Source organism: Gambusia affinis, linkage group LG02 (genome assembly GCF_019740435.1).
Source record: "Gambusia affinis linkage group LG02, SWU_Gaff_1.0, whole genome shotgun sequence".
Lineage (NCBI taxonomy): Eukaryota > Metazoa > Chordata > Actinopteri > Cyprinodontiformes > Poeciliidae > Gambusia > Gambusia affinis.
Genome location: NC_057869.1, coordinates 26,237,971 through 26,251,529, shown reverse-complemented (window position 1 = coordinate 26,251,529; position 13,559 = coordinate 26,237,971). Strand labels below are relative to the sequence as shown.

General features: G+C 40.1%; 1 protein-coding gene across 6 annotated transcripts in view; it reads left to right on the top strand.

Annotated features, from left to right (window-relative positions):
- LOC122840745 (protein unc-13 homolog C-like) overlaps positions 1–13,559 on the top strand; it is a 150,135-nt gene that overhangs the window by 82,140 nt on the left and 54,436 nt on the right. For all 6 annotated transcript variants that reach the window (XM_044133367.1, XM_044133385.1, XM_044133358.1 and 3 more), the window contains 2 exons: positions 1,034–1,167; positions 7,424–7,509. In XM_044133367.1, coding sequence (XP_043989302.1) covers positions 1,034–1,167; positions 7,424–7,509 — 220 coding nt within the window. The remainder of the gene's footprint in view (positions 1–1,033; positions 1,168–7,423; positions 7,510–13,559) is intronic.

The following is a 13,559-nucleotide window of genomic DNA, read 5'->3' as shown; positions in this document are numbered from 1 at the left end:
TGTGTGTGCTAGGTTCAGTTGCATTGTGAGGCAATTCCAGAATTTTATGTTCCCATAGCATCATGGAATGAAAGGCATATATGTAATAGCATAATTGGGATATAATATTTTGCTTTCTATTCAGCCGGATAGCCTTATCATAATAACAGAGATATAACAGGTTTTTGTTGTTATGCAGCCTTTCATTGTTTAACTCGTATGTCACTCAGTCAAGCATTCAAAATCAACCTGTCATAAGATCATCTTGATAAAATGTGTTCCTTTGACCAGGAGAGAAATAGAGTTTATTTCTTCTTTTAATATATCATACTTTTTGGGTCACAGGGTTTCCGACAGGGTATTGTAAGCCTGGTGGGCTTCACTTGTTCCCCCACCAGGCCAAGCATTGTCTGGTATTTTTTATTTCAAATTTTATATATATATATATATATATATATATATATATATATATCTGTTTGCCTTTTTTAAGACTTTAAAGTTGGTGTTTAGATATTGTAATTGTTTCCCAATTACACATAATTACATAGTAATATTTTCAAATTTCCTGTCTACTTCAAATATTTTTCCTCTAGACTTAGCCAGTTTAACCTTTGCAAAGTTTGCAAAGGTTAAACCAAATAAGTGTCTGCAATGGGTTAAAAAGGCAAGATGCAAAGATTTGCTTACAAACTGCAGTAGGGAAAATACATTCAGCAATTGTACAATTCAAATATTGTACGTTTTTGTGTTCTTCCTAAGTAGTTTTTACGGGGATAATGTACCCAGTTAATCTGGAAACGTCAAATCAAGTCTGATGATCCCATCTCAATGTTTCTCATTTTCACTGATGTCAGACTTTCAGCACACCAACTTCTTTTGACCCAATTATTTTTTATTTCGGCAATTTGCATATGAATGTCAAGTATCAGATACATGTGCACGCCCTGCAAAACACTGCAATTACCCATGCAATTCCATTCTTTGTCTCTTTTCTAATTCGGTGCTCAGTGGAGCGCTGCTTCACCCCTCTTTATCTAAACTTCCTTCTCCACAGAGCCGGAAACAGGAGCTTTCCAGAGAGGAGCAGGGTCCGTCTATAAAGAACCTGGACTTCTGGCCAAAACTCATCACTCTTATGGTATCTGTAATCGATGAGGACCGCACAGCCTACACACCAGTCATTAATCAGTATGTACTTCTTCATTTTATTTCACTTTACTTTTTCTTTTCCTCTTTTTGCCAAGGCATCCAGTCATTGATTAGTATCATATTTAATCAAATACGTGTTCAAACTGCATTTAGGTCGATGCCAATGTGTTTTCTGGGTGAATAGTAATCTCATTTGGGTTTAAACACCTTTGTCAATTTCACCTGAGATCTGCTGAATACTTCCTAAATGAAAAAAGTATATAAAAATGGATAAGTTGGTAGAATATTGTGACATGTTTGGCCGCAGGGCCAAACTTGTCACTAAATGTTACCATATGTGTCCGATTTTCTTTTTACTATATGATTAGTAAACTAAAGAACAGAAAATGTCACTCTGAAAAAAATAATATATATAAATAGGCTTGTCACAATAACAAATTTTACTGGCCAATAAATTATCCCAGAAGTTATTGCGATGCATGATTATATTGTTGTTTTGAGACCATTTTCAAGTAACATAATGCTAATGTCATAATGACGCAAGAATGAATTATCAAAGATCAATAAACTGTCATTTCTAATGAACATTTAACACTGGACCTATAAGACATTTTAAATGCCAAAATAAACAAACAAAACATCAGGAACAACAAATAAAATGAATTATAAAGTCTTTATGAACAGACTTTATGAACTTCATAAAAAAGGTCTAGTTGAACCAGACTGAAGGATTTTGTCGCCCAGTTTTGGCTAAAAAGAGAGAGAGAAAAGCTATAAATAATGCAAAAGGAAATTTCTTTTCATTTATGATGCCATTAATCGATTTATTGCTTATTGCAACGGGCCTACGCACAATCTATATTGCAAGGGGCACAGACTGGTAAAGGTGGTCCCATTTTTATTAAACAATGTTCTGTGGGAAAAAACCTGCATTCTGACATCCATATGGATATTACTGCAGCAGTCGTCACCTGCAACGTATGACAGAAAAGAAATAGCTTAAAGAAATCTGAGCTGATCCCATGGACTGTGTGCCACTCCAATACCAATCTGATGGGATATGATGGGATATGATTGAATCTGCGGGAAATGGGTTCAGCCCACAGAGACGGAGCCTCGTAAACCACAGGGCCAAAAGGAACCCATGTTAATATCCTGACTCTATCAGATGCTTTATTACACCTCTCTTATCTTCGTTGCTAATTCTCCAACTCCCGTCTGGCGTGTTTTGGTGGCGACACTCTCAGTACTGGGTCTGTTGTTAAAATGTGATGGCTGATGGTCGTATGGTATCATCGCGTTAAAGAAACATGGCCAACAACTGTGTTTCTCTTCTTAGCTGGTTTCCAGTTACTGCCTCTTTTTAGAGCTGAACTATTCCTCTACAGATTTGATCCGATCCCATTATCGGTTTTAGAACTATAATAAAAGAAGATGTAAAACTAGTAGTAAAAACTCCCCAGCTTCCATGAGCATTCGTTAATTATTTATATTTGGAGCAGAGTTGAAGTCGCACCATGTGTGTGAGAGAGCAGTCGCTGTAAAACAGGGTTTTACTGGCTAAGATGAAATGACCTCAGTGTTCTGAGAGTTTTGCCTGTCATGTTTGCGATTGTCAAAGCATTTCCAGTAGCAACATGTTTCACGGCAGACACGAGGCTGCAGCTCAGTAGGATAAAACAGAGCATTTTTCGGTAGCTTCGTTCGTTTGGTGAGAAAAAACAAACTCTGCCTAGAAACCTCGGGCTCGATTCGGTTGAAATGAACTCTGGCGCGGTTTTGAAAGCGTATGTAGATGCAAGCGACCTGGATACCACTCCAACAGCAGGAAGTGAACGATAGCGGCAGGGCATTCTGGGGTCAACAGAGACAAAATAAATGCGCGAGTCTTGCCCGACGGGGAAAAATAGCTTGTGATCTTCAACTTGAGATAAAAGAGAAATTCTACAACCGCTAAAATTTGACTCCACTCCATTTTTGTTTAGATGTTGTGAAGAGGGAAGTTGCGCTGGTCTTCTTCGGAGTTTTCTCTCTCATTTCCTTCAGTAGTTCTTGGTGCAGCGCCACCACCGGTTGTTCAAAGGGTTTGGATGGTTTGACGCAGTGCAGTGTCGAAGCAAACCGCCCCTGCTGAAAATGTAACAAAATGTTGCAATGTTGGTTCCCAATCCAACCGAGTCTACCAAACTATCAGGTGTGAAAAAAGCCCTGAATCAACAGCAGACATTTTAGAACACCCTCTTACACCCTAATTCTGTTATGTTTGTTAACGTTTTGTTTTAATGACATGGGAAGTTATCAGGTACATAACACTCTCATGTTACTTTCCTGCAAATCTTAACACTTCAAGACTTCCGAAAATTCCCAACATAAACTGTTCCAGCTCTTACATATCCTGTACCCCAATGTCCCATCTACACCGTGTTCCAAATTATTATGCAAGTGATTTTCTTTAATGGTCAGTGCAAATGATGGTCAGTATAATTTTCAAGTAAACAGTATAAATCAAATTTTACTGAACAAAGCTCCCCATGAGAACAGTATTTTTTTTCAAAAATAAAAAACTCAAAATGTTCCAAATTATTATGCACAGCAGATTTTCTAAACATTTTATGGATTATAAAGAACTGCAAACGGTCATTCTTTGAATGTGCAGCATTAAGTGGTCAGATGCACTAAAATCAAAAGCTATTTCATCAAATACATCTTAACAGACAGAGTTACATGTTAACATAGAACCTTCTTTGATATCACAGCACAATTCTTGATCCATTGAACACAGTGGGATTCCTTGTAGCATTCATTGTGATGCATGAAGATGATTTTGCTACTGAAGGTTCAGCTCTTCTTTTTGAACCATAAAAGAAAATGATCAGTCAGAAAGTCCATCCACTTTACTGAGGTCATTTTCACACCTTCATGGACTCTGAAGGGGCCGACCAATGATTCTCTCCCCATGATTTCAGCCCAAAGCATGACTCCACCACTTCCTTACTGATGTCACAGCCGTGTTGGGACGTGGTGGCCGTCCACCACCAATCCACTACTGCGTCCATCTGGACCATCCAGGGTTACACAGCAGTCATCAGTGAACAAGTCTGTTTGAAAATTAATCTCCATGTAAGGCTGGACCCACTGGGACTGGTTCTGCTTGTGAGCTCTGGTTAGGGGCCCAATAGTAGGTTCATGCACCACAAGCCTCTGGAGGATCCTCCACCTTGAGGTTCCAGAGGCACCAGCAGCTTCAAATCCCTGTTTGTTGCTTAAGGGCATTTTAACAGCTGCTCTCTTAATCCGATGAATTTGTCTAACAGAAACCTTCCTCATTTTGTCTTTATCTGTACAAACCATCTTTGTTCTGAATCAGCCACAAATCTCTTCACAGTATGATGAAAACGCTTCAGTTTTAGTTACATATCTAATGTTTTCATACCTTGTCATACGGCACTACACGATCTGATGATTTTTGGCAGCAGAGATCCTTTCTCTTTCCCTTATTGCTTGAAACCTGTGGCCTGCTTAATAATGTGGAACATCCTTCTTAAATAGATTTCCTTTAATTGAGCTCACCAGACAAACTAATCAACCAGCTCTCTGAAATTAATTATACTGATTCAAAGAGCCCTGACACACAATACCATCTATAAATTTAATAGCACAACAAAAAATTTAATCTTTATGACGCTTAAATCCAACTTGCATAATAATTTGCAACACGGTGTATATTCTTACACTTTATGCAGACAAGTTAATTTTGCTGCTAATTATTTAACTTCTGGTCCTTTATCATACATAGAACAAAACTTGATGCTGCAATATTAATTGTGAGTCTGACCTGGTAGCAGGCATGCGTTTGTGCCGTCGGTCGCTAATTGCAAAACATGTTTCATTTTCCAGTACAGACCAGCTGATCGCTGGTCAGGGCCCATCAGGCTATAAATCATCATATTCAGGTCACCAGCTGATTTCTCAAGGCAACTCTAAAAATAATCTTGTAAACGGAAGGGGGGGGGGAAAAAAAAACAAGCAAAAAAATGTTTCCTGTTGCAGGGAAAAAAGCTTGCCGTATTCGTATGGTTTGGTGTAATATGATAAACGATTTACATGGCTTGGGAAAAAAAACTAAACATTAAAATGTAGCACGTTTGAGTCCCTCGTACACATTCGCAGCACTGCTCTTTTTTTTTTCTTCTCGCTGATTTACGATGCTTATTAGGCCTTTGTTTATGCCTTGAGCTTTCCTCTCCTATACCAGCTAATGACAGCCTTGCAATATTCATGCTCAGTGTCTCCACCTTTTTTTTTGGGTCAAGCTGAAGAGTGACAGTGAGTGTGATGTTTTCCTTTTTTTTGTTTTTTTTGTTGTTGTTTTTTTTTCCTCCACAAACTTGCGAGTGGACTTGTTGCCGTTAAATAATAGGCTCTGCAGCCAGAGGGAAATAGCTGTCAGTCTGCTGCTCTCTGCTGAGAATATTTATGTGGGAACAAAGCCGCTGGAAATTTGAGGCAGTAAACTGATCCGCAGAATTGATCTCATGATAGGAAATATGAAATAGAATGCTGTAGTTGTTTTTCAAAGTTAAAAGGAGAAGAAGAAGAAGAAGCATGCCGGGATGTTCTGAGAAAAAAAAAAAATAATTTTCCTGCAGATAATGCTTCTCTCCAGCAAAAAGTAAATTGTGAAGCAATCCCAAACATGTGCACTGACTGCAGATTCATATTCATTTCCACTATAAAGCCTTTTCATTGCATGCTTCAGTCATAATATGCCTAAGCGGGTGCATGACGAGACTGAGGAATAATGTCTGAAAGCAGAAAGGTTTTCGAAATGGTAGAGGAAGTCCAACGGCAACAGTGACTGGCAAAACTAAATCTAAATTGTTTAAATTTTGTTTCATAAGAAGCTCAAACTTTATGTAGTTTATTTGGATTTTAAGCGGCAGCCTATAAAAATGCAACGCATGATTGGCAAGTAGTGGAAAGTTGACTCAGATTTATGTTTTTATTTATTAATAATATTTGTTATTGTGACGTGTTTGTGTGTCTAGTGTCCCTGAATCAATAAACCAGAGTCAATAATTCAACCACAATTACACCTGTGGATATTTTGGGGTGAGTCTCCGTGACAATAAAGGCTTTTCCAGTCTTTCTTTCTAACATATCTCAAACTTTGTCAGGTTGGGTGGAGAGGGGCTTTAAAGAGACCTCTTCAAATCGATCTTCATATTTAGAATTTGAGTTAAGTCTGGATTTTTATTGGGTCACTCCTTCCAACAATGGATTTGAGCGCTTCCACAAGAGGTGCGCCGCTTCTAGTCCTCCTGTCTACACACTCTCCCTCGGCCGATTAGCACTACGCTTGACCGACTGGCAGGTCAGTTCAGGTGAAAGGCCGCCTCATGGTAGATTTGAGGTTCTGCCGTCTTTCCTCGCACTTTTTTTTTTTAAGAGATGCGTTGACTGATTCCTCTTGAAGGCTTGAAATATTAAAACGTCTCATAACCCTGCTGTACATTTGAATACAAATGTACAACACAGTTTTCAGACCCTTGTTCAAACAAATGATAACGCGTCGGTTTGAAGGTTGTGTTTTTAGATGGCACTTTAATGGCACTTTCTGTAGACCGTATTAAAAAATCTAATTTCCGGTAAAATACCGGCATCTGTAGTTGCCAGAACTTTACTGTATTTCTACAATATTTTACCATAAATGTTTCACTATATATTTTTTTTCCCCATATGACTTCTATTGGATGATTAATCTTGCATAAGGATTTTGTCCTTTTTTGGCGGGGGAGACACTTCGTTTGCTGTACGACACAACATAGTCTCCATAAAAAAGTGAAATATTTCCAGATAAAATCACCATCTTCGGGGGTGGCTCGGTCATCCATAAATGTCCTCCCATCACTTCGCCAGGCCACGGATAATTAAACCGACGACATCTCGCGTTCAAGCTTTGACTGGAAATCCATACACATTCAAAACAGATTACTTGCCAATTAGGCTGCCGCCGTCTCTGTCTGTCCCTTACAGCCTTGATGTTTCCTCCCACACTTGCTCTTGTGTATAGCTGTTTCTTTCCCATTTACCCCTCAGCTCAACCAAAGGTTTTGGGAGTGGCAAAACGAGGGTGGTGGTGGGGTGGGGGGAGAGTACACTGAGAGACAGAGCGACCAAATCCACTTCCACATCTGCTAAGATAGCTGCTGGAAAGTCAGAGGAAGGGGAAGGACGTCAGCGTGATCGTCGCTTGGAACCATGAGGGTGATGGAATTTCTCTCGATCCCGACAGGTTTCCGCAGGAGTTGAACGCGGGGAAAATCAGCGCCGAGATCATGTGGAACCTGTTTGCACAGGATATGAAGTACGCGATGGAAGGTCAGTAAATCTGTCAATTTGTTATCATGCGTGTGTGTGTGTGTGTGTGTGTGTGTGTGCAAGCCTTATGGAGCGAAAGAATCGGATAAAAGAGCTCAACCGAATGGATGTTGGTCAGGAGTGTATTGTGTCAGCTAATTAGCAGCTTTACTGCCATCTCATTTCACTCAACCCTGCTACGGTTTGAATGTGCCACTCTGCTGTGTTCTCTTAATTGGCTGGTGCTGAGAAGTGTTTCTTGTTCTTGGCTTTGTCCCGTATGTGGTCAGCTTTACTGCCTATCTAGATTACACTTCCCCCTACTTATCGATCCCTGCAGAGAAAAAGGAAACTTCTTTAAATCAAGATAAACACTTGATCAAAGGCACAGCGAAAAACTGATCAGACGCTCTGCTTTTTTTCTTTCTTTCTTTTTTTGTTTCCCTTTCTGCGTATTTTTGGGCCTGTGTAGTCCAGCAGCGCTCGTAAGTAATTTTAGATAAAAAAGAAAAAGAATCTACAAAGATGGATGGGTTTTGTGCTTGAGAAAGGGACTTGTGTGAGATTTGTGTTGTTCACTTTAACCCGTGATGAGAGGGTGGCTATTTGAAGCTTCAATGGGTAACAGTTGGGCCGGTAGTCATGACTCACGAGGTTTAAAATCCAAAAATGTGTGACAGAAACGCAGCAGCCATTGCAAGCAGTTCCCCTTGCATTGTGCTGTGTATCATGCAGTTGAAATAATATATTCGATACACTATAAAATGTTGAAACCTTTTATATTCTTCTGAGATGTAATTGAACTAAACAATTTCTGTTTTACTTCAGTAAAACAGAAATTGTTATGTTATTTCTATTTGCCTAATTCAAGAGAAAATAGAGAATTTTAGATTTTCTTTTCTTCAATGTTGGGAAATGTACATGAACTGATATTTTGATGCATTTATACAACTTGAGTTTGCCCAGATAAAGTCACAGCTTTGTGATCTTTCACATCAGTGAGCCTTAAGCACTCTGTAGCTTAAGTCAGCATCTCAAACACACTGCTTGTGTTTCTGTACAGTTTGTGTAAAGACTATTTTGCTTTGGCCGTAGCAATTTAATGCCAAATTCACCTTACATAAAATCCACTTTTTTATATGCCTCTCTCTCATAAGCTTTGAAAGTTAAGTATTGATTTTGTTTTAATGTCGCCATCCCAAAGAGAGCAGGGAATCAAACGCTAAATCTCAAATTGCTTTGCGGCTACGAGAGAGAGAGGGTGTTTCTCTTTTTGTCGCGAGTGTTGACTTTAATCCCTAACTCCTATTTTTTATTTTGTTTTTATCTTTTTCCAAACCCAAACTTCCAGAAGTCGTTTGCCTCCTGAGTTCGGCCTTTTAAGTTGCTCACTTCTGAATGTAACTTTGTTCTACCCCTCAGGCGAGCCACCCAATCAGAGCGTAATGGCTCCCTGTTCACGTGATCAGCGCGTGTTGGAAGCATGATTCCTTACCACTGTCCACAAATTCAAGATGTGACCATTTGCTGCTGTCCACGAGTTCAGCACGTGATCATTTACAGAGGACATTCAATACAGACGATTATCAAAAGACATAAAAAACATAGAAATATAAGGAACCTACATAGAAATAAAGAACCTAGAAATACCCCATTACCATATCACAAGGATGCCTCAGCATCATCTTGGAATATTTACACCTTCTTTTAAAGTCAACCAGCCTATGCACAATTTGGAGACGTGTGCTCCACTCCACGGGGTGCCTTGCACATACTGGCGTCTCTTTGCAGTTGGCCCAGTTGTTTAACAGTATTTATTAGAATAGATTTATGATTCGCTCAAAATTAATTTAACCGTAATGTCCGTAGCAGCCATGCCCGCCGAGTGTGTTTAATCAATTTACTTTGATTGCTGCCAGCCTCGTGTGAGCTTGATGAGGTTGTAGTCTTGGTAGGAGGCCGGCGAAGCTAATCGCTACAGATGAGCTGCTGCTAACAGACGCCTACACTCCACACCTAGGAACAGTGTGTTCCAAGCCATGATACCGCCACAGTAATAAACCCCCACAAAGTCGCAGCAGATGTTGTGTGCATGCAGAAAACAGCAGGGGAATTCTCATTGTTAAGACGGTGAGCTGTTAATGCACCCCGAAAACTTCTTTATGGTTCTGCAGAGAACCTTAATGTTCCGGCGGACTCTTAATGTTGTGCTGACAGGAATGGGAGCTGAAAAGCCCAGAAACCGTGTTGGTTTTTCAGAAAAGCGAAACGTAGTCGGTGATTTGTGGATGTGGTTGTGTTTGATTCTGGTTCTGGAAGATGTTCTGCTAATTTAACTCCTATTTTCTTCGTCGCAAGTTCGCCCTTCGTCGCAAGTTCTTTGCCGACTGAAGCCGGACAGAGAGCGTGATATTTGATGCCTCGATGGGTGCGTAGTGGAAGTGGCAGGAGCAGATCTGTGGTGAGCTTTGATGTTCTTGAAATTGCTATCCAGGCCACCAGGAAATGATTAGCAGAACCAAGCTACCTGCTTGTGGTCGGTGCTCTGCTAAGTGCTTTGCCTTGAACTACAGCGTTGCAACGTTTACATGTCGAGACAGCAAATGAGATGCTTATCGACCCCTACGCCTGCCGTGTTTCCTTGTAAGGTTTTAAACGTAATTTGCTTTAGGTTAGAACGAGAGGGTAGGATTCAGAATGCAGATTGCCTTCTTTTGCGTGTAATTTATGTTTTATGAACTTCGAAATCAGTCAGTGGGAATATTTTAGAGCTATTCTTGCTCCCTCTGCTGCCAAGCTTTAAAAAGATGTTCATTTCCTCTTTGCAGTAGGACTTGGCACCTGCCTACACAGCTGATAATACCAAGACCTGCTGTAATGCCTGTGGTATTGAGTGTTACACTGTTGAACACATGGACACACATTTCAGCAGGTAAACAGTTCAGTAGAAAAGAAATGTGATCCATTAGGTTTTTATGTAATATACAGCTCTGGAAAGCGTTTAAAAAACACTTAAAATGATCAGTTTCTCGGATTTTACTTTTTATAGGTCTATGTTTGAGTAAAATGAACATTATTCTTTTATTCTATGAACTACTGACAACATGTCTCTGAAATTCCCAGCAAATGTTTAGTTTCTATTTGCAGAAAATGAGAAATGGACAAAATAGCAAAAAAAGATGCAGTGCTGTCAGACCTCTAATAACGTAAAGAAAACAAGTTAATATTCTTTTAGAAGCAACAACACTAATGTTTGAACTCAGGAAGAGTTCAGAAATCAATATTTAGTGGAATAACCGGGAGGTTTTCAATGGAGGTCAGTGCAGTGGGCAACAATGGCAAAAATATTTGACATGGGGTGTTTATAGTTTTGTTCAGTATATATTTTTTGTGATACTGAATGAAAGCCTCCAGTTTAGCCCTCCAGTTAAATTATAATTTATTAGGATGCAGATGTATGTATAACATGTGTACATTAATATTTTCTGTGATCCATAGATATGAATTTGATCATGTCTTGTTACTGTGCTGTTAGTCTTGGTTTCTAAAATTATTAGATAACTTCTTTTCTGATTGATGCAATACTTCACAGTGTTTGTGTCACTCATCCTGTTATTTCTATGGTTTATTTCACTCTTCTTGTAGATTTTTCGACCTCTACAACACGAGCTCCGAACCACCTACTGAGCACTCGGTGCATGTTGCTGCTGATCTCATGTAGTTGTGTTATTGCGTCTGCTTTTGAGCTCCGGCGGCCCAGCTTTCAGAGCATTTTCAGAAAAACGAAGCCTAATTGGACTTCTGATTCCAATTTAAAAAAACAACGCCACCACCTCCGAATTACTCGTTGAAGCAACGCAGTACAACAATTTCAAATTTGCGGTATGATGTCTGCGGTGTCACTTCTCTTTGCCGCCAGGGATCATTGTAGAAATTACAATGTAATTTAGTTAGACTGCCTATTTACTAAACTTGTAATTTAGTAAATCAGTGACGAATAACACGGAGAGGGTAGTTCTATCTCTCTTTTTTTTTTTCTTGTCTTTTCTCCCAGTGCATATCTGAGTCAGGGCAGGAGAACATGTGACCACACAGGGTGTCTCTGACTGCTGTCACGGGAGGTTTACGTTGTGTTTGTGTGTGTGTGGTTTGCCCCGAGGGTGTCCGCGTTACAAAAGGAGATAAGAATCATAGATGCACTCAGTCACATATACCCTCCCTCTCGCTCCTTGAGCCCGACTCCTCTCTCCCTGCTTGGCCTCCTCTTGCCTCCACTTGTCATTGCCCCGGCGCGCGCCCACAGTGACACGTGCCAGGAGGAAGACATGACTTGTCATGTTCCTCCGAGGAGCACTTTGAATTACTGCTCATTTCTGGCTTGGCTTGTTGTACTTTCGGGTTTTGATTTGTTGGTTACAGGGTTGCGCGTCTCTGAAGGACAGTTCGACGTCTCGTAAACCCCAACGTGACGCGGCTGCAGACGCGCACTCTCCGAATCGCATCATCGGCTCTGCTGTGAAGGTCTCTAAAAAACCCCCCAAAGGAACAGAAAATGTCTCGCCTAATTGAGTGCATGTTCAATGTTCAGAGGAAATAATGTACGTAATGTTGGAGAATGTGGTGCAGGTTCAAAATATGGAAAGAAAAAAAAAGAAACACTGATCTCAACAATTGTTACAAATAAAAATATACATGGGGAATTTTTTATTATTATTATTATTTTGTGAAATGACTCATAAATCAGACTGAATGTAGTTTTTGTGAAACGTCACAATGTCAAAAGTTGAATTTTTGTAGCATATTTTGAAAAATGCCTTAAGCTAAACAAAGTGCTTTACGGCTAATCTAAAACAAAATAGATAAGACAAAGAAAAAAAATTCCATAAATATATATAGAAAACAGAAAACGGCGAGATACTCATTGCTTTCATAATCCATTGGAATAAAATCCCAAGGTATGAAGACGAGTCTTGAGTCGTGATTTAAGCGTCTCTGCGGTCTGAGCAGCAGCAGGTACGTTAGTTTTGCAAAGTTTTGCAAAGGTCCGGTCACCTTTATTTTTCAGTCTGGAGCTCGGATTATCTAAACGAGCGGTCCGATCCGCTTGACCGGGCCGCTCTTCCATTTTTGTGAACGTTGGGGAAGATCCATTAGGCCTAAACCAGACCAGGCCATGCTGTTCAAAACAGGGATTCACTCAGATTGGAGAAATGTGTCCATGCTTTCAGGAGCTAGAATGAAGATAAGCTGCAGAAATCTGGAATATCAATATGCAAGTCTTGCCGCAGACTGTCAATTGGAACTAGATCTGAACTTTGACTTCGTCCTCTGCGAGACACTGAATGTTTTAGTTTAGGTGCGACGCATTGTCTTTGTTTTTGCTTCTTTTTGGAGAAGTTAGAACTTAATATAACTATGAAGCAGGGTTGGTGTTTGTGCAAAGAAGGAGGCAACAGACAGAGAGTGGGGCGTCTCCACGGGAATCTCTAAACAGATGCTGCAGGAGCCCAGGTTTCCCACAGAATTAGGGGATTTAGGGGAGAGAGAATTACTCTACATAAAAGGACTCCTGAAACAAAACCACTCGGATAGCTCTGTTGTGTTGGTAATCTCTGCGCCACCTCCTGTTTAGAGGAGGTGATAAGCAGTGTATTGTCTTTTCGCCTATTGATCTGATGACCAAAATTGGAAGATCTTTGCCTTGACCTTCTCTGACCAATGATTGGCAGATCAAACTTTGTCCTGCTCAGTTTCAAGGGATTTTGACCTCTTGGGATAATGGAATATGACTTAAAGATATACCGACTGGACGGCGTAGTCTGGGAAACATTCCCTTAGCTTCATACACAAACCGATTTCAGCTGCAAGACACAGACACAACAGACCTGATTTCATTTGTCCTCAAAAATATCAAACCATTTCTCTTCTGGCCAGTGAGTGGGATTTTTTGGCTAATGGTAACATCGACAGCACAGAGTTCTTGACAATATCTTGACTTCACATGGATGTCTTAGTTTGTAGATCTTCTTTATTTAACCCCTTTGTTCTGAAGACCCTCTTGGAATCAGTGC